The sequence below is a fragment of the Lacerta agilis genome, chromosome 1, assembly GCF_009819535.1.
Source record: "Lacerta agilis isolate rLacAgi1 chromosome 1, rLacAgi1.pri, whole genome shotgun sequence".
In the NCBI taxonomy this organism is placed as follows: Eukaryota; Metazoa; Chordata; class Lepidosauria; order Squamata; family Lacertidae; genus Lacerta; species Lacerta agilis.
This window is the reverse complement of record NC_046312.1, coordinates 84,484,417-84,509,740: the sequence shown is the minus strand read 5'-3', so window position 1 is coordinate 84,509,740 and position 25,324 is coordinate 84,484,417. Positions and strand designations below refer to the sequence as shown.

Below are 25,324 nucleotides of genomic sequence, written 5' to 3'. Positions count from 1 at the left end.
CTTCTAAATGACTGAACAACTATAAGACATGCAACTTAAGACATCAGTGTATAATCTTGTAAAAGTCTTTTGTTGTTAGTGTTTTAATAACAACTTCATCAGGTGCTGTACATGTAGAAAATATAAGAGAGATGGAATAGTTAAAACAGAATTCTTTATTGGGCCAACATAATAAGGGGAGGTAAAATGTCACTTGTTTAGAATTCGTAGGATTACATATCTACATAACATCAGCCAGAGCTTCTTATTTCATACAGCTGGCTACAACACAGACAGTATAGGCAAAGGCAGAGGGGCGATACTTTATCCCTGAGATATCCTGCATCAACAGCCATGTAGACAGTTTGAAGCTCACACTAGGCCATCAGTTCTCCATTTCTGGCTGTCAGGGTGCAGTCAGCAGCTCTCAGCTGGTTGCCCAGGAAATTATAAAGACAAGGAAAGACAGTCCTTTTTTATTTCAAACTTTACAGAGAGAGGCTACAGAATCCAGCCTCTTGGGTAATGGTGTTGTCCTGAGTGAATCTCCATTCGTCGTCATCACCATCTCCTCTATGTGTGCCACTAAGTGCCCTCTGTCTTCGAGCTCTTTCCTCTCCTACTTTTAAGGCTCGCTAGGTTCTGGGAGATGGTGGGTCTGGAATGCTTTCTAGTGACAACGTGTCAGCCAGCTGCTGCTCCAGCTGTGCCTGCTCCTCCTCTCCCATTATTTCCCAACTTTTCTCCTCATCTACCTCTGAGCTGTGACCTCCCGCAAACCACAGTCTTCCTCCTCCCTGGAAGGGTCAGGATGGGGAGGGGGTCTCCACCACTCCTCCTCCTCTGCCCAGCCCCTGACATCACCCCGCCCTTTCCAGTGTCCTCTTCCTCTGCCCAGTCCCTGAAACTGGCTCTGGATGTGTGCGGAAACAGTGCACAATGAACCTACCTTGACACAAATGAATTGTGGCAATCAGATCAATGCATCCTGTTCCTTAATTCATGGTATGTTCACATTAGCAGCTTAAAACACAGCAAATGTTTTGGGAGAACTGCAGAAAACAGCAGTATGTCAAGAAACTACAGAATTAATATTAATTGTAAATAACGTGTGAATGCAGCTTCAAAAACTAGCAGTGGAAACACTGGATTTGGATTAAGCAGTAATGGGAACATACCCTAACTATTAGGGAAATGTGAGACCCCAGGTAAAAATTATGGAGACGGGCCTTTTCCCTAAAGGCCATTGTGTGCATTTTCCCTTATTACCACCCTCTCTCCATTGCATTGACTTAATCATAGCTCCACAGGCAAATTTACAGCAAAATCATATTTCTATCAAGATGTATTAACAAATTCATTTTAAAGTAAACAAAAGAAAGATCTATAAAAGAATAATTAAAAATGAATTCAAGATAGAATTAAAATTAAGTTTGTTTTCTCTCCATATATCTTATTTTTTCTTAAGCATATAAATCCACCCATAATTTTGTCACAGGATTCTACTTCAGACAGAATGGCTATGGAAGAATAGGATATTGTTTGGCTATCATTTATCAAAGAACTGTATCTGCACTGGACATAAACTGGTAGCCATCTCGGTTTTAATGCACAGAATTCCACTTGAGAACATTATACATGTTTCTGGGTGTACAATACCTGATGTGCAAATGTTCAGATTATTTGAATCACAAAAACTTTCTGGAAGGAAAATAGACATATTTGCTTTTGTGACAAGCATGCAGGGATGTTTTGTGTCATCAATCATCACTGCTGAATCTAAGCTAATACTAGCAGATTATTTTTCTTTTCTTTTATTTGATTATTTCTACACCACCCTATACCCGAAGGTATACAGGTTTTTTAAAGCATCTCAGTGGTATCACTTTAGTCAGTCTGACTCTTGAAGCCTACTAAGACCTCCTTACAAACATGGCTGGCTATTACAGAGTTGTAGAGGTGATGCCAGAGGTGGATGAGAAGGAGGAACCCCTTCTGAACCGAGTCAAGGCTTCTTTGCTGATGAGGCCTCTTGTGACCAGGATCTTGAGGAAGTTGTTCCGGAACTTCTGCCCTATGAAGGCATATATAATGGGGTTTATGCAGCTGTGAGAAAATCCCAGGATTTCAGTACCCGAAAGGGCTGCATCGATGCTGTTGCGAAGGTCACAGGTTTCACCAATAGCTCCAGACCTCATTAACGTATCAAGAAGCAGAGTGATATTGTAGGGCAGCCAACAGACCAGGAAAACCAGCACCACAGCCAAGATGACTTTCATGGCCTTCTTTCTTTGACTGTTATTAGTCTGGTAGAGTCTGTATACTGTCACACCATAGCAGAAGAGCATGATGATCAAGGGAAGAAAGAAGCCAAACGTTTGTGGCAAGACTCTCAGTTTCACCCTAATTTCAGATGTCTGATTCCCTTCAATATTTTCATAACAAACACACTTGTAGAAATCAGGTGGTAGGTAAGCCACACGGAAGATAATCCCAGGAAGGGAGAAGAGGAAGGAGAACAGCCAGATGCCAACGCAGACAAATTTGACCCAGCTCCTCTTCTGAGTGACTGCTCGAGTAGCATGAACTATTGCCAGGTAGCGATCCATGCTGATACAGGCCAGCAGGAGGATGCCACTGTAGAAGTTGACTTCCTTCAGGAGTGACAGGATTTTGCACATGGGAGTGCCAAAGATCCATTCATGCACTCTTTCTACAGCCCAGAATGGCAAACTAAGTGCAAAGAGGAGATCAGCAATGGCGAGGTTCAGAAGATACACATCTGTGGCAGAACGGTTTCCTTTGTTGTAGGCAATCACCAGAACCACCAGGGAGTTCCCCACCAAGCTCAGAAAGCATGTGAGACCATAGATGAAGGCCACTAGGTACTTGAAAACATCTGGTGTAATATTAATTCTGCAAGGTGCTGCTGCTGCTCCTATACTGTTAGGGTCAAAGGTGCCGGAGTAGTCACTGTAATTATCATATAGGTCCGAAAAATCCAGCTCAGAAAACAGAACTGACTTTGCCATTGTGTTGCTCTGGGTCTGTGTAGAGACAGAAGAACAAGTTCATTAAGATCAAGGCGTTCTATATCTGTTATACATCGACCCAATCTAAGTTTAACCATTCTCAAAATGCTCAAACATTTTAACAAAGAAGTTAAAACTACTGCGTGTTAAGTCCTGCATATCAGTCAATGTTACACAAGAACCAAACAGTAGAGCTAAAAGGAACATGGTACTCATCTAACAATTCCATTTCCTGCTACCATTCAAAACCTGTTGCTAAACGAAGTAGCCCTTGGAATCCATGTTATACTGTGCTGCGTGCAGAAAACTCTGCCACAAGTGACAAGAGTTTGCTTTGGGGCAGGAGTGGAATTGTCTTCAGATTGATTCAAGGAGAGATCACTGAGGGAAAAGATCTACTTTTTTCTATCCATACCCTCCAATAGCTCACTGTTCAAAATCAGGATGCTCCATTTTTGGTCCTGAGCTCTTGGGGGTAACAGGTGACTCTCACAAGAGGAGGTTCCCCATCGCTGGTGTGTGAGAACATATAAGTGGCTGCCTTTTCCACAAACAAAAAAATTGCATTGATTTGATAAAACCAACCAGGCTTCTTTCCACACAAGAACTTTCTGACAACGTAGATATGATAGGTCAATTCCAGACAGATTCCAACTATGCAGGTTGAATGCATGGCCATTTCTCCTACTTTTCCTAATGAAAACAAAGACTGGGTTTTATATCATTCCACAGAGGCCATAGATTGCAGCAGCAGAGACATAATTTAATTATTAAAAGCATATTCTGTTCCCAAGAGAGTTGCACCTCCTTTTCAAAACTCTTTTAAGTTTTTTTTCTAGTTTTAGTTATACCCCTTCCTTTCATTTCTGTTAGTGTTTATTGTGCTTATTTTTTTTAAGCGTGTAATCCATCACGGATATCTGTGATTCCTGCACACAACAAGGGCTCACATAGGTACTAAAGCAGCCAAAAAATAAATAAATAATGCAACAGGGGGGGTTATTTGGGAAATATTGGGTGCTTCCATATGACCTGTTTACTGAGCATTCAAAGCTTCATTGCTCCTAAGCTTTATGGTGCTTTCCCCTGTCATTTTCCTTATACTGTAACAAAAAGGCAAAAATGGCACAACATGAATTTGCCAGTACGTGATTGAGTCTCTCCCTAAAATAGCAACTGTCTGGAGGGGTCTATTGTCTATTCTGAGGACCAACCAGGGCTTTTTTCAGCTAGAACTTGCCGGAATTCAGTTCTGGCACCTTTCAGGTGGGCGCCATTATAAGAGAAGAAAGGAGGCACTCATGGTGAGTTCCAGAACATTTTTTTCTAGAAAAATAGCGCTGGAGCAATGTTTTCCTTTTATGAGGCTAAAATACATGTGGTGAAGAATTTGATATCTGTGTACACCAGAGGTAGGCAGCATGGTGTTCTCCTTTTATCTTGGACTTCATCTCCCATTTGCTCCATTCCTCATTTCCCAATGGTCAGGGATGATGGGCATTGTAGTCCAGCATAATCTGCAGAGCACCACATTGGCTACATCTGGTATATACTGCACACCATCATATGTGAAAACAGATCAAGTGTTTATTCTTATGAGATAACTTCGAAACATCTGTCATAACCACTGCGAAACATACACACGTGCTGTTTTGCTCTCTTCCTGTGGAGAGGATATGTCTGTGTAGCAAAACTACATGGGTGAAGTTTCACCTTTACGGCAATGTGGGGAAATCTGTGCCAATAACTTGGTTGCTTTTGCTGTTCTTGCAATAGGAAGTGTGAGCACACCTCTTTCCCAAGATGCACAGCATGTTTGCTTTAGAAGGTCTGCCATGCAAGTCTCATTCCTGAGGTCTGCATTAATACCCAATGCATAAAGTTTTTCCTACACGGACCTTTGTTCTCTGCTTTAAGGCTAGGAAACAACCAACACTGGAGAGATGACTCCTTTCAGTTGTATACCAGTATTCAAAATCCAGATTGACCCATTTATGTGCAAAAAAAATTATCAACCTATAATGACATTTCCTGGTATTCTTATCTTTCATATGATTTGTAAAATTAGTCTGGTGATGACGAGTTCAACGTGGATTTGGACATCCTGTTTCTAAAATGCTGCTGTAACATGGGATTGAACCGAAATGATTTGGCTCAGAAGCTGCCACTGGGATAGCCTCCTGTTGCGATTAAATGCTTCTCTGGGCTGATACTGTAAACTCCCTTTTGCTCGCTGGTCCGGTGGAATACCCCATAATTGCTACATAGCCAGGCAATGCATGACAGTTTGGTCTGCATCCCTGATGCATGCTGGAAAAATTGCGTGGAACATTGCAATGCCAGTCTGTGTAATCACAAAGTCCGAGAAAATGCATAAGGAGACTCATGCAGAGGTGCAGCTGCTGTTGGATACCTGACAATGATTTCCTGTATAAACAGGTGCTCACCTGTGGAGGCAGCTTTACTTTCGGGGTGTGTGAGTGTGATGTGTGTACTATAGCTGCTCCCTTCAAGAATATAAGAGCAGCATCTTTCCCCCTTCACCTTTCCCTGGTTTTCCCAGTCAAAATTTATGCTGTAAGCTCTCTGAGGCCAGGAACCTATCTTTTTGGTTTATGAGGGGTAGCAGCAACAGCTGTAGTAAATAGTTGTTGTAATTGTTGAAAACGATGATACTGTCTATAGCTCATCATCACTTGCAGGATCCTTCTCTAGATAGCTGTTCCACCTCAGAAGTCATTCTGTATTACCGGTAGTTCCAAATATGTGATCTGCTTGTAACCATCTACCCCACATCAAAGACGGCAGCAATTCAGTATCAGGTGCATCACTTTGTATTAAAAATTATCTATTATTATTATTATTATTAATTATTATTATTATTTTGCCTGCCTTTCATCCCGAAGTCCCAGGATGGGCTACAACAATTATAACACAACACTAATATTTAAACACACAGTAGCACACAGTATTAGACAACTGAGTTTGTGTTTTGTTTCCAATTATTATTTAAGGTTGGGAGTATGCTCTCAGTTCAATGATAAATTATGAGGTGCTATAATATCACATGCAAAAAGGGTTTTAGGAAGGTATGGTTTAATATTCTGCAAAAAAATTTTTTTAGTAAGGTCCGAGTCTGCCAACTGGCATCACAATACAAGGTGAATACAATCATCATAATGAACAGTGAGGATCTCACCATCAAAATGCTACAGCAACTTAACTTTTATCATCTAGCTTGTTAGACATTTATCTAGAACTTTAGCACTCTGGAATACCAAGTCTTGCCTATCAATGCATTGTTCCCAATATATTAATGTATTGTCCTTATCATCATTCTCATCCTCAACCTCAATCCTATGCAGAGTTAGGCAGAGTCATCCACTTACCTGCCTGCTTTAGGGAATCGTCTTGAGGACACCAACGTGTGGTGCTGAAAGTTCGTGTTTTCTAGGAGGAACTGGCCTTTGCAAAACTTCCCTCCCCAGAGCACATCAAACCCTTCGTTACATTACCTAAGAGGCGGGGTGAGGAATGGTCTGTGGGTGACTATAACGGGAAACAGCTCCAACTGTGAGAGGTATACTAGTAGGTGGCTCACTCAGTTCCTTCCTTTGATTATCCCAACATAATACTAGTTCACAGGACATTACCTGCAGACTTCCCCTGTATGTGAAGACAGGCTGTGGTGGATTGAGCGAATGAGACCAATAGTGGGCCCATTGGTCAAGAAGGCGGTTTTTGCAAGTGCTGTAGAGGGAAGTGAGGGGCAGATAGGGCTTGTCAACCTAGGTAGGTAGCTCATCTAGGAGAAGGAATACCCTGTTCCTAAACCTCTACTGCCTTGTGGGAAATTTTTGGGAGAAGAAAAGGATAAGGAGTAAACCCTACATAAATCACGTTTACCAACCTCCCATCAAATTATGGCTAAGTGCCTATCCACAAAATCCTACTGCAACCATGTAGTGCAAATTCTTGGTGTTACACAACAGGATTTGTGAGATCCACATCTGAGAACCAGGGCTGTGCAGGAGAAACACAGATTGATGTAAAGCCTGGAGACTTGTCCACCACTGCCTTTATCTCTCAACCTCACTCTCTAAATGTAAAAACAAATTATAGTGACTTAGGGCTCATGCCAATGAGCTACTCATTTATTCAGACTTGCTTGCACAAAGCTTACACAGAGGTTAGATTATCGGCAAGCACACACACACACACACACACACACACACACACACACACACCAACAACTCCTAACTGGTGTTTTCTCATAGGTATAGAATCATAGAATCATAGAGTTGGAAGAGACCACAAGGGCCATCCAGTCCAACCCCCTGCCAAGCAGGAAACACCATCAAAGCATTCCTGACAGATGGCTGTCAAGCCTCCACTTAAAGACCTCCAAAGAAGGAGACTCCACCACACTCCTTGGCAGCAAATTCCACTGTCGAACAGCTCTTACTGTCAGGAAGTTCTTCCTAATGTTTAGGGGGAATCTTCTTTCTAGTGGTTTGAATCCATTGCCCCGTGTCCGCTTCTCTGGAGCAGCAGAAAACAACCTTTCTTCCTCCTGTATATGACATCCTTTTATATATTTGAACATGGCTATCATATCACCCCTTAACCTTCTCTTCTCCAGGCTAAACATACCCAGCTCCCTAATATTCTTCAGCCTGTCAGTGACACAATAACTGTGCAATAGTAGTGGTTTTATACCAGACTGTCAACACATCATTCCACTTTATTAGTTGTTCTGTGACACTTCCCCAAAGTTACTACATTATTGCCATCTGGAGGGGCACTCTTATGCTATAGTGTAACAAAAGTGAAACAAAAGAACTGCAGAATTCTGCTACAAAAAGTTACAGGCGGAAAGCTATGGCACCTGCATCCGTTGGAAATTATGGATTATTCTAATAATGGATGTTGGGATTTCTTGGAGATAAAGTCATTATACTGGACTGGAGGAAGACTATTCTTGACTTTTAGCAATATGTAATAACAATTGAGGAGCCCCTTTTGGACATTTTGTGTGGAAAGGGAAATGCATGAGATACCTGGGGTTGAAGATTGGAAAAATACTGCCTAGCAGATTGATGAGCAGAGTCGTACTGTATTATCTTGGAATACAGCTGGATACTATTCTGAACGCCGAATAATGTTTATATACATAATTGACAGACAGAGAATCAGAAGTCCAATTTATTTCCTTCTCGTTGCTCTCTTTCCTTTTATTTTTCATGAGCTTTACTTCTTGTGTTTTCTCTTTCTCTTTCTTTTTCTATCCACTTGACTTTTGCTTTTGTTTTGTTTTTTGAGGTCCTCTACTATGGGTTAATGAGGGCACATACAAGAAGGTGATGGATGGAAGGTGAAAAACCCTGCGTGAGAGACAGGGAAGTGTCTCTCAGGGTGCGAGGTTTGGGAAAGGGAAGCTCCCAGGTGAGAGCTGGGAGGGTCCACCCCCTTTTATGTGAGACAAGATCTACCTCTGATAGAGGGCTTTGTATTTTCTTCTTCTTTCCCTTTTCTTTTTTGTTGATTTTTTTTTTACATTTTTATTTAGCTTAATCTTTCTTTTATTGTATTCCATGCCGAAAAGTTTCAATAAAAATAAATTTAAAGGAAACAAAGCTGTATAACTGCCCCAAAACGTTTGCCAGTGTGAATGGTGCTGAAAGCAGGCTTGCATATAACCATCTCGATACCATCAAATCATCATGAATGCCCAATAAAAGGGATGTCTCAGAGGGGTCTTTGTTGAGCATTCATTCTGACTTGCTTGTTGGGTCATTATGCAACAATGAGCATTCATCTTGCATTCGTCCTCATTTCCTTGTAAGGTATTTACATGTGGATTTACCAGGTCAGGAGCACCCCAGACCCTGGGGTTTCAGGGCCCAGATCTGAGACCTAAGGGCCCCGGTGATGCCACAGTGTCAGGCTTTAGGAAATCTGATCCCTCCCATGGTGGCAGCCAAGAAGCAGATAAACAAGAGGAGTTCTTACCAAGTAATTTATTCCACAATTCACTGAGAGACACGAAGGAATGCAGTCTCCCTAAGATAATGGCGTTGCTCTGAGTAAAGTCCAACCCCCTCCATCTCTCCTATTCTACGTCACCCTTGTGTTGGCTAATCTGAGCTTTCTGCCTCTGAGCTTTCTGTTCCACTATCCTCAATGCTTGTCTGGTCCTAGGTTGGGGGGGAGGTCAGGAATGCTCTCCAAAGACACTGAGTCTGTCAGCTGTCTCTCCCCTGGTGTTTCTTCTTCCTGCTGTTCCTCTCCCAATATTTCCCAGCTTCTGTTGGGAGATTCATTTCCCGTGTGCAGCTTCTGTTGGGAGATTCATTTCCCGTGTGCAGCCATGGGATTGTTGTCTATCACATGACGGTGTTTTCATTCCACAGAGTGGGAAGTGGGATGTGATGTAGACAGGATGTTTGTCTTACTGTGTTCCCTAAAGTGGGACTGTTGTCCTTTGTTCTTTTTCTTTACTATCTGATACTAGAGAGACAGGGAGCCATGATGGAGTTCTCCGTGTGTGTTTTATATGTAAATAAAGTAGATTAGCCTACATGCTGAGTTGCTGTGGTCTGTCACACAAGCTGAGCAAACCTCTGTGGATCCGTGAGCGTGCTGATGTCTTCTAACATCAGTTACAGTGATGTTTGGGCTGAGGAATGCTTAAGAAGCTCCCGAATGATCGCCCAGGAGGAAGAGACCATGCCAGTCAGGCATGTGTCTCTGCCAGGGTCCCACTTGTGAGTAGGCCATTTCCTGACAGCTTCTCCCCTCTGTAGCCTCTGAACTATGACCTCTGCAAACCACTGTTCTAAATCTATACTGTCCTCCTGTTCCTGGGAAGGTTCAGAAGAAGGGGGGCAGCCCCTATCATTTCTCCTCAGTCCAACCCCTGACACACAGAGGCAGGTCATAGTGATGTCATTAAGCATGACACATTACGTATCAACTACAGGCACTGAGAGCAAGTCATTCAAATAGAACACATGAAGTCTAACAAATGTGCAAATACGTCACTAGTTAGAAATTAAAATAGAAACTTTAGTGTTCCTGCATCCAGCTGAAATGAGGGGGTCATTTTTTCTCACCTGCTAATACAGCGTATGCTTGTTGGGGACTACTCTTGTGAAAAGTCACTGCCAATAATGCAATTGCCATTCCATACTGTATGCATTTAATTTCCTTCTGACCTCCCTGTATCCACACACACACCCCTTCGCTTATGCCATTATGCATTTTTTTATTCTTTCGGATGCCACAAGGCATTATTGCTTGTTCAGAAAACAACAACAAAGAAAATACATTTAAGAGTTCATAAGAAAACATGACTTCCGGCGGCGACGCAATGGCGGAGCGGTCGTGGGTTGCCTCGGCTGCGAGGCGACCCAGCCCGTCCCGGGGGTTGGAGCCCCGCTACCGCTAAGCGGGGCTCCGATAGGGTGCGGGAAGAGCGTCCCGCACCCTGGGCTCCCCGGCTATGCCCACTATGGCTCCGTCCCCTTCCCTCGCTCCCCCTGTAAAGGGGGAGTGGGGGTGAAGGGAAAAACGGAGCCGGGCTTCAGGGGACAAGCCCCAACCGGGACGCGAAGCGGCGGTTGCCCCCGCGATGTGCGTTAACGTTCTACCTGTCAAAGTTGGAGTTTAAGAATCCCGGTGTCGTGAGTATTGGATCGGACTTGTTTTTGTGCCTTGTTGACGACCTGGGGGACATTTGGAAAGGGAGCCTGCCTCTTTCCCTTCGCGAGATAGAAAATAACCAGCTTAAGAGACTGCTGTTACAGCGATGGCAACAAAGTATTTAAAATTTGATAAGTGAGACTTATGGTTTTCCCCTTTGGGGACTAAACTGGTGGACAGTATCTCTTTTTAAAATTTTTGGCTCTTGCACCCTGGATTCGGGGAAAATGGCCGTGAAAGACTTTGACTGAATGGAAAGTTACTGGCAAGATGGAGAAGTCTGAGAACCGAAACTGTAATTTGATACCTATGCCTGCTTCTGCCATGCTCGGCTTTGTTTTTGACTTGGTTACGAACTGTGAAATGACCCATGAAGAAAGGACTATTTTATTGAGACTGGAACTGCTCAACCGAAAATTGGAGATATTGAACTGTCATATGTCAAAAAAGTTATATCCCACAGAGGAGACTGTACAGGAAATGGCTGCATTGGAGGAGAGCCTTGGCACAGAACTGAAGGGACTGATTGAACAACAGGATGAAAAGGTATGGCTACTCCGGAGTAATGGATCGTCCCTTGGGGGTGGCAGACCCAGGACGGAGAAAATTGTTATAACTAACTCCCGAGGTGAGAGCTTGGGAGTGAAGGTGAGAACTTTATGTTTATATCTACAAATAGAAGAAGAATGTGATGATGAACCGGAGAGGCTGGGGGAAAAGGTGCGCACCCTGATGTTCTATGCAAGGACTACTTTGGACCTAGTCTGGATCTGTGGTTATGTAAAGAAAAAGGACACTTCGAGGAGCAGCTCTGGAGCAAGACGACCAAAGAAAATGGACAGAAGGGGGATAGGGTGAATGAAATTAAGGTATAAAGGAAAAGATTGCATTATGGTAACCTGAAACCGGTGTGTCAAGACTTTAAGTTTTTAGAGAAAGAAAAGAGGTATTCTAAATTTTTGTTACTAACAGCAGTTATAGTGAATGAAGATATTTGTTATGATTTATTTTGAAAATAAGTTGATAAGAACCAGAATCTTGTATGGAATTAATATTAAGTTATAACATGATCTGATCTATGTTAAGTTAAGAATGGGAAAATATTGTTTATTATGAAACAAGATTTGTTAAAAGGAAGCTTTTGATTTTAATTTTTAGATATTTGGATCTTTAAGATTAAGATGGTATAAGATGTTATGAAAGTAATATTTGGGATTGGAACCGAAGGTGAAAAGGCAGGGGAAGTCTGTACCAAGATTCGACCAAGAAATTTTTTTTTTTACAGCATAAGAAGAATTATTGGTACCGTGTTTCTCCTAAAATAAGACACCGTCTTATATTTTTTTTCGCTCAACAAAACACAGTATGGCTTATTTTCAGGGGATGTCTTATTTTAACCGTGTCGCATCGGTACGCTGCATAGCCACGCCTCTCCAGGCTGTTTTAATGGGAGGTACCACGTCACTATGGCTTATTTTCGGGGTATGGCTTATTTTTGGGGAAGGTCTTATATTTCGCAAATGCATAGAAATCCTGCTATGGCTTATTTTATGGCCATGTCTTATTTTAGGAGAAACAGGGTATTTGTGTATTTGTTTATTTCTAGCTGGGGGTGGGTTAATGTGGGTGTTATATTTGTATGTTGTTTGTTGTAAAACCAATAAATTCTTATAAAAAAAAAAAAAGAGTTCATAAGAAAACATAACAACAGCATACAATACTGCTTGCAGTGCAGGGCTACCTTTCTGACATATACAGTTATATCAGTCTGGCAGAAGTGGAAGCATAGTTATCTCAGATTTTTATTTATTTATTTACTTATTTAAAAATATATGTATAAACCTCTGTTCAGAAAAAGGGCAGTTTACAACAATCATACATAAAACCACGTGATAAAAACCATATGAAAAATTAAAACCAGAGGTCAAATAAGTATTATGGAAGGATATTTTCTATATTGCCAGCAAAAGCTTGGCAGCATACAAATCTTTTCAAAGGTGTTTAAAAATTAGAACAGAAATCGATATTTAATTTTAGCATAGTATGAAGAACAGTTGCACAGAAAGAAAAAAACAGAATTCAAATTATTTTTTGTTACAAGATTAAGGGTTACCATAAAGTGTTAAAAAACATAAACATCTGTTTTCTAATTAATGTGAGTGTAGAAACAGGACTCTTTGTGCCAAAGGATGCGTTTAAAGCATTTGCTAGAGGGTCCGTTCCTGACTTTAAGCATAGCACTGCAGTTTACAGCAGAAACATATTTCTATCAAGATGTATAAATATGTTCAATTTAAAGTATACTAAAGACAGATCTATAAAATAATGACTTAAAGGAAGAAAGGGAATGTAGTTTGCCTACTCTCTATATATCACATTTTTACTTAACCACATATAAAAATGATGGCTACATCCACTCAAAGTTTTGTCACAGCATTCTACTTTAGACAGAATGGTGGTAAGAGAACAGGAGATTTGGACATTGTTTATAAAGAACTCTATAATAACACTGCTGAATCTCCAATAATATTGGCGAAAACAGCGCTTTTTTTTTTTTTAGCATTCCAGTGGTATCATCTTATTGAACCTGATTCTTGAAGCCTACAAAGTCCTTTATTGTTACAGTGGCTGGACATACTCTGTATTGAGTGGTCCTTTCCTCCCGCCCCCCGCCCCCCAGCCTATTAAAGAGTTGTAGAGGTGATGCCAGAGGTGGATGAGAAGGAGGAAACCTTTTTAAACCGAGTCAAGGCTTCTTTGCTGATGAGGCCTCTTGTGACCAGGATCTTGAGGAAGTTGTTCCGGAACTTCTGCCCTATGAAGGCATATATGATGGGGTTTATGCAGCTGTGGGAAAATCCCAGGATTTCAGTACCTGAAAGGGCTGCATTAATGCTGCGCTGGCGGCCACAGCTTTCACCAATAGCTGCCATCCTCATCAAGGTATCAGCAAGCAGAGAAATATTGTAAGGCAGCCAACAGACCAGGAAGACCAGCACCACAGCCAAGATGACTTTCATGGCCTTCTTTTTTTGACTGTTCTTGGTCTGGTAGAGTCTGTGTACCGTCACACCATAGCAGAAGAGCATGATGATCAAGGGAAGAATGAAGCCAAACGTTTGTGGCAGGATTCTCAGTTTCACCCTCATTTCAGATGTTTGATTCCATCCAATATTTTCATAACAAACCCATTTCATCTTCTCAGTTGGCAAGAAAGCCTCATGGAATATAATTACAGGAAGGGAGAGGAGGAAGGAGAACAGCCAGACGCCAACACATACAAATCTGACCCAGCTCCTCTTCTGAGTGACTGCTCGAGTAGCATGAACTATTGCCAGGTAGCGATCCATGCTGATACAGGCCAGCAGGAGGATGCCACTGTAGAAGTTGACTTCCTTCAGGAGTGACAAGATTTTGCACATGGGAGTGCCAAAGATCCATTCATGTGCTCTGTCTACAGCCCAGAAAGGCAAGGTGAGTGCAAAGAGGAGATCAGCAATGGCGAGGTTCAGAAGATACACATCAGTGACAGAACGGTTTCCTTTGCTGTAGGCAATCACCAGAACCACCAGGGAGTTTCCTACCAGGCTCAGAAGGCATGTCAGGCCATAGATGAGTGCCACTAGGTACTTGAACACAGGTGGTATAACATTGATTCCGCAGGGTGCTTTTTCTGCTACGCTGTTAGGGTTGAAAGTGCCGTAGTAGTCACTGTAATTAGAGTCTAGATTTAGGTCCAAAAGATCCAAATCAGAGAACACAAATGTATTTGCCATCCTTGAGGTCTTGCTGTGGACCTGTGTAGAGTTTGAAGCCAAAACAGACACATGAACAAGTTCATTAAGATCAAGAGGTTATGTATCTGTTATACATGGATCAAATTTACGATTGTCGTTTTCAAAATGCTTCAGAATGTTACAGCTCACACACATGTAAAACACACATGGCTCCATATTGGTATCTTAACCCCCACAATCACCTTGGAGTGGCCTAAATGTGCCCAGGCCATTGGTCTAAAATGTCACATTTCTTTCACCTTTGCCCTGGCAACCAGGCCTTCATCAGGTTATTGCCATTCCTTCCTTTATCTCACTTCCCTTACTTCTCCTTTCTCCCAGGAAAATTCAAGGATAGCTGGTTATACACTCTGGGGCTAATTCATGATAAACTTAGAATAACATCCTAGAGGGCCATTTGTGCCACTCTGAGGGCTAGACAGGGTTTCGTGTTTATGGCTTAGAGAGCATAAGGTTGTAGAATGCAGACCCACAGGAACCTCACACAGAAATCAAACCTTTCCCTGCATTCATTCTATCTAAGAGGTTAAATGCAACTAAAAGTGAAACCCTGAAACATTATTTAAAAAAAATATACATCTTGCATCTCTGATTCTTATATCAGGAGACTTACAGCATGCCTGCAAGGTAGTCCATTGATAATATTGAATTCCCAGTCAATAATCTCCCACAGTTCTCATGTTAAGGAGAACATAAGATAACCAGCCTCACACACCCCAAATACTTAAGTCTGATTAATTCATGAAGGGGTTAATACCATAGAGTACATTGCCCAGTCAGACTTAGCTATGCCACTTCCCCTTAAGTTGGGAGGAAATGGGCAGTCAAGTCTTTGTTAGCCTTAGTCTACCTGTGAACTAAGCATGTAAGGAGGTTTGAGCTGGTTACTGCAGCTCAGCCTCATGGCTTTTACCAACCTCTTGGTAAGGATTTAGGAAATTTTATCACTTTGTAACTAAGCTCCGTTTTACTGCCTGTGCAACTTTTCTGATTGGTGTATGAAAAGGCACATGAATCTGACCTTTGGAGAGTTTGTAAGTAAATCATTTTTAACCTACCAAATGTTTGGTATTTTCCTCTGCTGGGGAAAGAGGGAGACTTTGGAAATAATTTTTTTAAGGGGACATGTTGTAATTCACTTGGAAGGGCATACTTTAAAGGTCTAACCGCCTATATATATATCCACCCTTCACTTTGTTGCATATTTTGCGACTTTAATTCTCTGCTGGGGACTATTTTGGGGGGTGCGGTGGAAAATGGGGTGAAGAGGAAATGGCACAGAGATTTTGGGAAAGGGCATGACTGGCTCACTGGTGATGGACAGGACAGGAGGAAAATGTGAGTGAAGCAGCAGGTGTAACTCTTACCTTTACATAGGGAATGTCAGAGGTTTCCACATAATCTCTCATGCATCTCTCTGTCCCCTGTCCAGGGGTGCAAGAGGTATTATTGCAGCTCAAGCCCATCTTCCAGCCGGGAAAAGGCATTTGAGGAAAGGCACAAAGGAAAACTGCTGAGGGTGCAGCTTGGGGATAAGTAGTGTGGACTGGAAAAGAGTGTGGCCTGGGGAAAGTGTCAATGTCCCTTGCCTTTCCCTGCAAGACTAATTGCAGCCGTTAAGAGTCGTCAACAGGTTTTCCACACCTATCAGCTGATCACCCATTCCCACCACCCTCTGAGTAATACCCCTCCCCACTCCCTCACTATATTTAAGGATCTGGTGACTTCTGTTTCAGTGTATCTGAAGAAGTGTGCATGCACACGAAAGCTCATACCAAGAACAAACTCAGTTGGTCTCTAAGGTGCTACTGGAAAGAATTTTCTATAATGTCCAGAGAGACATTTGGCCCCAGCCTGAGGTGCCACCTCACTTAGGTATGAGAATATATACTTGGCTGCCTTTTCCAATAAATTGCATTGATTTGATGCAACTAACCAGGCTTCCTTCCATACAAAAGCGGAACTTTATGGCAACATAGATATGGTAGCTAGAGTCTAGAGAGATCCCAGCTATGCAGCTTGAATGCCAGGCCATTCATTCCCAATTCATTTGCAGCAAAGCGAGATGACATTGCTTCAACTCTTTCTGGGATTTTTTTTCTTGTCACTTTCCTTATCACAGAAATCAGATCATTTTGAGAAGTTGGTTTATTGTGCAAGGCCTCCTGATGAATCATAATGTGCAACTTGAATTTGCCAGTACGTAATTGAATCCTGCCCAAAAGTAACAACCATCTTTCTACTGTGAGGACCACCTCATTCCCTTTGCAATAGGAACCTACCCGTGGTGGGGAAATTGTTATCTGTGTACACCAGGGCAAGCCAACATAATGCTCTTCTTTGGCCTTTGACTCCATTTCTCATCAGCCCCAGCCAGCATGGCCAATGGTCAGAGATGATGGGCGTTGTAGTCCAGCATTATCTGCAGAGCACCACATTGGCTACATCTGGTATATACTGCACACCAACATATGTGAAAACAGATCAAGTGTTTATTTTTATGTGATAACTTCGAAACATCTGTCATAACCACTGCATACACACATGCAATTTTGCTCTCTTCCTGTGGAGAGGATATGTCTGTGTAGCAAAACTAAATGGGTGAAGTTTCACCTTTATGGCAATGTGGAGAAATCTGTGCCAATAACTTGGTTGCTTTAGCTGTTCTTGCAATAGGAAGTGTGAGCACACCTCTTTCCCAAGATGCACAGCATGTTTGCTTTAGAAGGTCTGCCATGCAAGTCTCATTTCTGAGGTCTGCATTAATACCCAATGTAGCTGAAAACTTCATGCTTCATGCATAAATATTTTCCTGCACTGGCCTTTGTTCTGTGATTTAATGCTGGGAAACAGCCAATACTGGAGAGATTACTCCTTTCAATGGATAATCAAAATCCAGGCTGACTCATTTAAGTGCAAAGAAAAGTCAACCTATAGTGACATTCCCCAATATTCTTATTTTTTGTATGATTTATAAATTATGTTGTGGATTTGAGTACAATATAAATTTGGACATCTTGGTAGGAAACATAAATTGTCTGTCTTGGGAGCTTCCACTGAAATAGATTCCTGTTGTGATTAGATGTTTCTATGGACTGACAGTATAAACTCCCTTTTGCTCTGCTAGCTAGTCCAGTGGAATCCAGCACAATCGCTACATGAGAGTTCAGTGTGCATCACTGAGTTTGAATGCTCCAAAGAGTTAATTGTGTGGAACATTGCAATGCCTATCTCTGTAATGCAAATCACTAGAAAATTCACAAGGACACTCATGCAGAGGTGCAGCTGCTGTCTTTTTGACTTATGAAAAGCAAGGTATTGAGAGTGCTGTAGGAGCAACAGCTGTAGTAAATAATTGTTGCAATTGCTGCTGATAATTCTGTCTATATATCATCACCAGTTGCAGGATCCTTCTCTAAACAGCCTTCCCCTCTCAGAAGTCATTCTGTATCAGTATCAGATCTGTGATCTCAATCTACCCCACATCAGAGACGTCTGATGTTAATTATCAAGTGCATCACTCTGGATTCAAAATTATCAATTACTGTATTATTATTATTATTATTATTATTATTATTATTATTATTATTATTACTATTGCCTGCCCTTCACTGTAAAGTCCCAGGATGGGCTACAACAATTACAATACAACATTAATATTGAAATCCAGTATTGCACAGTATTTGACATCTGTGTGTATTTTGTTTCAGATTATTATTTAAAATTGGAAATACTGTATGCTCAGTTGCAAGATAAACTATGATCAGTGCTGTGATATCACATGTAAAATGGGTTTTAGACTGGTATAATTTAATATGCTGTTCAAAATAACATTTAGTAAGATTTGAGTCTGCCGACTGGCATCGCAATACAAGGCAGATAAAATCATTATGATGAACAATGAGACTCACACCATCAAAGTGCTACAGCAGCTTAACATTTATTTTCTAGCCTGTTAGACATTTATGTAGAACTTTAGCACTCTGGAATACCAAGTCTTGCCTATCAATGCATTGTTCCCAATATATTAATATATTGTCCTTATCATCATTCTTATCTTCAACCTCAATCCCATGCAGAGTTAGGCAGAGCCATCCACTTACCTGCCTGCTTTAGAGAATTGTCTTGAGAGCACAAAAAAAAAAATGTGATGCTGAAAGTTCGTGTTTCTAGGAGGAACTGGCCTTTGCAAAACTTCCCTCCAGAAAGCACACCAAGTCCTCCTTTATATTACTTAAGAAGCTGGGTGAGGAGGAATAGGCTGTGGATGACTATAACAGGAAACAGCTCCAACTGTGAGAGGTATACTAGTAGATGGCTCATTCAGTTCCTTCACTTTGATTACCCCAACACGATGCTGAACTTGGTTACTAGTTCGCAGCTCCTTCCTTGCAGATCAAAGATCAAGATGTTCTGTCTGATATAGTGCAGAAACTCATCAATGGTTTATATAGTTATTTCCGAATTCTGTCCCAGAAAACAAGAGTAATTATTTCTATGAGATGACATGTGAGTGACAAGCCTGAGTGAAGGCACTCACAGATTACCTATTTGTTGCTTTCTTTGTTTCTTGATTTGTTTGTGGGGAATTCAGATGATGTGTTTCCAAGGAAGTTAGATGATGTGTCAATGCAAGTGGTTTCCCACACGTTCCAGGGCATCTCCCCATCACTTTCCTTAATTGCAAAAAATTGATATTTGGGGCAGAAGGTTTTTTTGCTCAAAACCTCCCAATCAAGTATATTAGTCCATCCTTAATTTTGAAGTACTGTATGTGACTGAACCTCATCTCCAAGTAGTGACAGTCTGGACCAAAACAAAATAAAATAAAAAATTCCTTCCAGTAGCACCTTGGAGACCAACTAAGTTTGTTCTTGGTGTGAGCTTTCGTGTGCATGCACACTTTTCAGTGTCTGGGCCAACACAGCATCCATCAGTACACACAATTGAGTCTGGACCAACACAGCATCCATCAGTATACACAATTTCTGCCCACAAATCGTTCTCCACATAAAGGGCTATGAAACAACATCAGAGCTGCAATCACTGACAGGAAGAGGGAAAGCAATTTAAAGATTTCCCCAAATAATATTTTGCCATCCTAGCTGCCTGACTGGCATGCAGAAAATAATGTGTCCCTTGATGCTCTCCTTACAACTCCCCAGCAGAGGGAACTATTGCTTGACTATGAAGCAGAAAGTTTGGATGTTTTAGAGAAGCTACTTCAAATGTGAATGATTTCTGGCAATTTTTAGCTGGTGCAGGGATATTAGGCTTAGGTGATGCTCATCAAACAAAAACAATGGGACTTTCAATTTTTTATAATTTTTTATTAAATTTTCTGTTTTACAATTTCAAATAAACATTTTACAAACTTTAAAATATCCAATGACTTCCCGTCTTCTCTTTCCATGGTCCATTTTGCATATCTTACACCCTTGCATATTTTACAATAACCATTCCAATCGGTTTTCCACTATTACATCCATCAAGAATTATTTACTCTGTTGAATTTATCTTAATGCTGCCATTGTTTTCAGCTGTACACAGTTATTTTCCATATACTCAATATATTCCATATTTTCCATGTACTCAGTTTATACTCAACAAAGGTTTTCCAATCTTCTTTAAACGTATATTCTTCTTGCTCTCTTGTTCTATATGTTAAATCTGCAAGTTGTGCATATTCTGTCAACTTAAGTTGCCATTCTTCTTTAGTTGGGACCTCGCTCACTTTCCATTTTTGGGCTAACAAAACATGGGCCACAGTTTGTTGTGTACATAAATAACCTTCTCTGACACCTGAGGATTTCAGTCTCTATATATTTTAGAATATATATATTCTATATATATTTAAGTTTTACATAAATAGAATGGTCATGTATTGAGTTTTTTGGTATTTGATAACCATTTGTCTGTCGTCCCCTTCTCCTTGTGCCCTCCATCTTTCCCAACATCAGGGTCTTTTCCAGGGAGTCTTCTCTTCTCATGAGGTGGCCAAAGTACTGGAGCCTCAACTTCAGGATCTGTCCTTCTAGTGAGCACTCAGGGCCGATTTCCTTGAGAATGGATAGGTTTGATCTTCTTGCAGTCCATGGGACTCTCAAGAGTCTCCTCCAGCACCATAATTCAAAAGCATCAATTCTTCGGCGATCAGCCTTCTTGATGGTCCAGCTCTCACTTCCGTACATTACTACTGGGAAAACCATAGCTTTAACTATACGGACCTTTGTCGGCAAGGTGATGTCTTTGCTTTTTAAGATGCTGTCTAGGTTTGTCATTGCTTTTCTCCCAAGAAGCAGGCGTCTTCTAATTTCGTGACTGCTGTCACCATCTGCAGTGATCATGGAACCCAAGAAAGTGAAATCTCTCACTGCCTCCATTTCTTCCCCTTCTATTTGCCAGGAGGTGATGGGACCAGTGGCCATGATCTTAGTTTTTTTGATGTTGAGCTTCAGACCATATTTTGCGCTTTCCTCTTTCACCCTCATTAAAAGGTTCTTCAATTCCTCCTCACTTTCTGCCATCAAGGTTGTATCATCAGCATATCTGAGGTTGTTGATATTTTTTCCGGCAATCTTAATTCCGGTTTGGGATTCATCCAGCCCAGCCTTTCGCATGATGAATTCTGCATATAAGTTAATTAAGCAGGGAGACAATGCACAGCCTTGTCGTACTCCTTTCCCATTTTTGAACCAATCAGTTATTCCATATCCAGGGAAAGATGGAGGGCACAAGGAGAAGGGGACGACAGAGGATGAGATTGTTGGACAGTGTTCTCGAAGCTACTAACATGAGTTTGGCCAAACTGCGGGAGGCAGTAAAGGATAGGTGTGCCTGGCGTGCTCTGGTCCATGGGGTCACGAAGAGTCGGACACGACTGAACGACTGAACAACAACAACAACAAACCATTTGGCTACGCTGTTTACCAGTTTTTAAATAAAAAACTAATACAGTGGTACCTCGGGTTAAGAACTTAATTCATTCTGGACACGGAGCAATGGATTCAAACTACAAGAAAGAAGATTCCACCTAAACATTAGGAAGAACTTCCTGAAAGTGAGAGCTGTTCGGCAGTGGAATTTGCTGCCAAGGAGTGTGGTGGAGTCTCCTTCTTTGGAGGTCTTTAAGCAGAGGCTTGACAGCCATCCGTCAGGAATGCTTTGATGGTGTTTCCTGCTTGGCAGGGGGTTCGACTGGATGGCCCTTGTGGTCTCTTCCAACTCTATGATTCTATGATTCTTAACCTGAAACTGTTCTTAACCTGAGGTACCACTTTAGCTAATGTGGCCTCCCACTGCCGCCGCGCCACCGCCGCTTGATTTCTGTTCTCATCCTGAAGCAAAGTTCTTAACCTGAGGTACTGTTTCTGGGTTAGCGGAGTCTGTAACCTGAAGCATCTGTAACCCGAGATACCACTGTACTCTGTGTGTGCATATATTTGTGGGTATGACCACTGGTAAACAAAAGCTGATGCCATAATAAATATATTAGCCTTTGGTGCCGCAAGACTTGTGTTGTTTTTGCTACAAAGATTATACTTGATCTTTTCACACCTCACTATCAGGCTGGCTAGCCAGTTTATGTGATTTCTGTTGCAATTGTGGATCTTGGCCAAAAATGCACGTATCCTCTACGAATTCTGTTTCACAATCACACCCTTTACAGCAGCCTTTTACAACCTAGTGCCCTCCAGATGTTTTGGACTACAACTCCCATCAGCCAACTGGCAGGGGCTGATGGGAGCTGTAGTCAAAAACATCTGGAAAGCACCTGCTTGGGAAAGAATGCTTCAGAAACATGGCTTCTGACTGATCGTGACTTCTGCTCCAGCTCCAGCTGAGTAGTGTTGCTTTAAATGCTGAGAAACCAGGTGTAGAGCCTGGCTTCTCCATCACCTTTCTGCCTGGTGACCCTTGAAGACTGTATTGCCATCATGCCCTGAGTTGAATTCCCAGTCAGGAAAGGCCCTGCTCCTTTATTTGGGGTTTGCCCATCTTGGCCATGCTTGACTTGCAAATAATGTTCTTAGGAGTTGTTCCCAAAAGCCTCTTTCTGCTTTCATAAAACTTGATTTGTTTTTCTGTGAATGTTTTCACACAGAGAGAGCAAATATTGTCCTTCTGGCCCCTCCTGTTAGCTTTGGGGGTGTCTCTTGCCTTTTAGATACATTGGGTAACTGAAGTCCTGCTGACAGGTAGAACCACATAATTGTTTTAATAGGGATCAGAAAGACTCTCAGCTCATATAACAATGTCTCATAAAATGCAAATCACTGAGATGGGAAAGGCTGATCTTACCCACCACCAAATAGCACACTACCCTCACCCCCTGGGCAAGGGAAGATACACACATGGAGTTCAGCAGGTCAAAAAGGAAGCTTCCAACATACTGTGGCTGCTGTATTTCCTGACCTATAACAGAAGCTTCTCCCCATAAAAAGTTGGGTGACTTGAAATGTAGTTGGCTTCAAATGTTCCAGGTTAGGCCATCCATGAACCACATTTTCAATAATGGGCAAAAACACTCAAAAAATACAAAGGATATTCATTGATTGCTTCCTTCTTATGCTGTTGACCTCATGGTATGAGGAAAAGCAACCCATCAAGATCATGTATTCATTAACTCAGTCCTATGTCAATGTTGAACAAAAATTAAACAGTCTCTGTTGTGATGTTTTAAAACTTTAGATTAAATTAAATTTATTTCTTTTTTTTTATTTGCACTGCCCTAACTCAGTATAATCTTAATTGGTTTGCCAAGCCTATCATCATTATCTTAACAAACTTTCAAGGAACTCTGGTTTGATCTAGTTCCGCTCCTTCCGGGTTTGTATTGAATTAAATTTCTAGACCAAAAGCATACCAGTAACACTGTTTGGGGAACCTGCAATTTACAAACAAGTGTTGCATCTGAAGAGAATTTAGTAAGAACAAAAATAAATTGCCACCTTGGCAGTAAGGTTATGAATGGTTATGGAACTGTGCTCACACCAAACATTTTAAGCACATCCCCCCACCTGAAAGGCTGGTTTGACCATTTTGGCAGACAGACTCCAATCTTACAAATTTAAAACCATGGGCACCTGACTCCCAACCCTATAACATCATCCTCTTCATATGCAAAGACATATTTATCAGTGATTACCACCATCATTATTAACACATTCTAGGATAAGTGTCTCTACAGGAGAACAGCCACCACCCCTCCATTTCAACAAACTTCAAGAATTGCCCTTCCTGCCCCAATAATATTATTTTTAGCTCTTCTCTGTCCAGGCACCTGCCATTCAAGTTTCAGCCAAATCTACCAGTCCCACAAGCAATTATTGTTGTTGTTTTTAAAAAAAATAAAAGTAAAAGCCTTTCTCTCTCTCCAAGTATCCACCCTCACAATCCAACAGAACCCCCACAAAATTATTTTTCCCTTCCTCTTATCATTATTAACACACATATACAGTATTCTGGTATAAGCAGGTGGTACTCAGTGTTAGTCCCATTCACATGATTAACTTAGGTTCATAAATTTCAATGGTTTACTCTGAGTAGGATGTAGCTGAATTCAATGCAGCATGCATAGGAGAGGTGGGAAATCTCCTTTAGTCCAAGAGCCATCATCCATTCTGGACAAATTTCCGAGGCTGAAGTGGGCATGAATTTTAGTTTCATCACAGCATTTTTAAACACACAGCTTGAAACTTAAATGCAACCCCACCCCCACCCCACTCCAAACAAAAACTGTGAGAGGGCATTTTCTATCTGCAGCTCCATATTTAAATCAAAGAACAAGCACACACAGAGCATTTTTAAATTTGCACCCCCCAAAATCAAATCAAAGGAGAACTATATAGATTGCAATTTCAACACATGCCTCCAGAATTGGGAAAAGTATTATTTTCTGCTCTCTGTACCCTGGTTTTACAACAAAAGCAAGCAAGAAAAGGGGTTTTGCCTTCTTACCTCAGTCACAGAAACTTGTGTGAAGAGCTCTTCCTCTGTCCTCTGCCCTGCACTCAAGAAACAAAAGAAAAACAGATCCTCTTTCACCCTCACACAGATGACAGGCTAAACAGAGAAGATGGACAGAAGATTCTCACTCATTGGGTATTGTGGGTGATGGGGAGGGGGGAAATAGACCATGGCTTTGGCCTCAGTTAAGAATCAGGGATGATGGGAGATGTAGTACACAACATCTGAAGGGCATCATGTTGGCTACACTTGTGCTAGGGGCAAAGACTGTGGATACTGGGAAGTGGTCCACCAAATGCCTCTGGAAAGACCACAATCAAGCAGGGATGAAGGCAACAGTACATCTCCCATGTTGCCTCCATGTGTCCTTTGCAGGAGCACCTTGCTGACTATTGTTGGAAAGGATAGTGGCCTGGGTGAATTTTTGGTCTGATGCAGCAGGGCTCTTCTTAAGGAAGTCCTATTGATTTAAATAAGACTTACTCCCAAGTAAATAAGTATGTGTAAAGAGAACTGCAGCATCAGCTCCCCCTCTGCCGTAGTCTGAATATAGTGGTGCCTCGCAAGACGAAATTAATTCGTTCCGCGAGTCGTTTCGTATTGTGAAAAATTCGTCTTGCGAAGCACGGTTTCCCATAGGAATGCATTGAAATTTAATTCCCATAGGAATGCATTGAAATTTTCGTCTTGTGAAGCACGACCATAGAAAAATTCGTCTTGCGAGTCACCTAAAAAATCGCAAAACCCTTTCGTCTAGCGAGTTTTTCATTGCGCGAGGCATTCGTCTTGCGAGGTACCAATGTATTTTCAAATTTGTTCTTGTGTGCAATAAAAATGTAAAAT

At 41.6% G+C, this 25,324-nt stretch overlaps 2 protein-coding genes across 4 annotated transcripts; both read right to left on the bottom strand.

Annotated features, from left to right (window-relative positions):
• Nucleotides 1-1,816: 1,816 nt before the first annotated feature.
• Nucleotides 1,817-24,508, bottom strand: LOC117053499 (C-X-C chemokine receptor type 1-like). Of its 2 annotated transcripts, none has more exons than XM_033161301.1 (2): nt 24,473-24,508; nt 1,817-3,026 (listed from the first exon to the last, which is right to left on the bottom strand). In XM_033161301.1, exon 2 carries the CDS (start codon nt 3,009-3,011, stop codon nt 1,923-1,925), a length of 1,089 nt encoding a protein of 362 aa, XP_033017192.1. In that variant the 5' UTR covers nt 3,012-3,026; nt 24,473-24,508; the 3' UTR covers nt 1,817-1,922. The 2 variants fall into 2 exon arrangements, with proteins under 2 accessions (XP_033017192.1, XP_033017181.1); XM_033161290.1 differs by lacking the exon at nt 24,473-24,508 and adding an exon at nt 6,401-6,481.
• Nucleotides 13,388-24,518, bottom strand: LOC117053498 (C-X-C chemokine receptor type 1-like). 2 transcript variants are annotated; one of them, XM_033161274.1, is made up of 2 exons: nt 24,473-24,518; nt 13,388-14,512 (listed from the first exon to the last, which is right to left on the bottom strand). In XM_033161274.1, exon 2 carries the CDS (start codon nt 14,489-14,491, stop codon nt 13,400-13,402), a length of 1,092 nt encoding a protein of 363 aa, XP_033017165.1. In that variant the 5' UTR covers nt 14,492-14,512; nt 24,473-24,518; the 3' UTR covers nt 13,388-13,399. The 2 variants fall into 2 exon arrangements, with proteins under 2 accessions (XP_033017165.1, XP_033017154.1); XM_033161263.1 differs by lacking the exon at nt 24,473-24,518 and adding an exon at nt 18,616-18,651.
• Nucleotides 24,519-25,324: the final 806 nt, after the last annotated feature.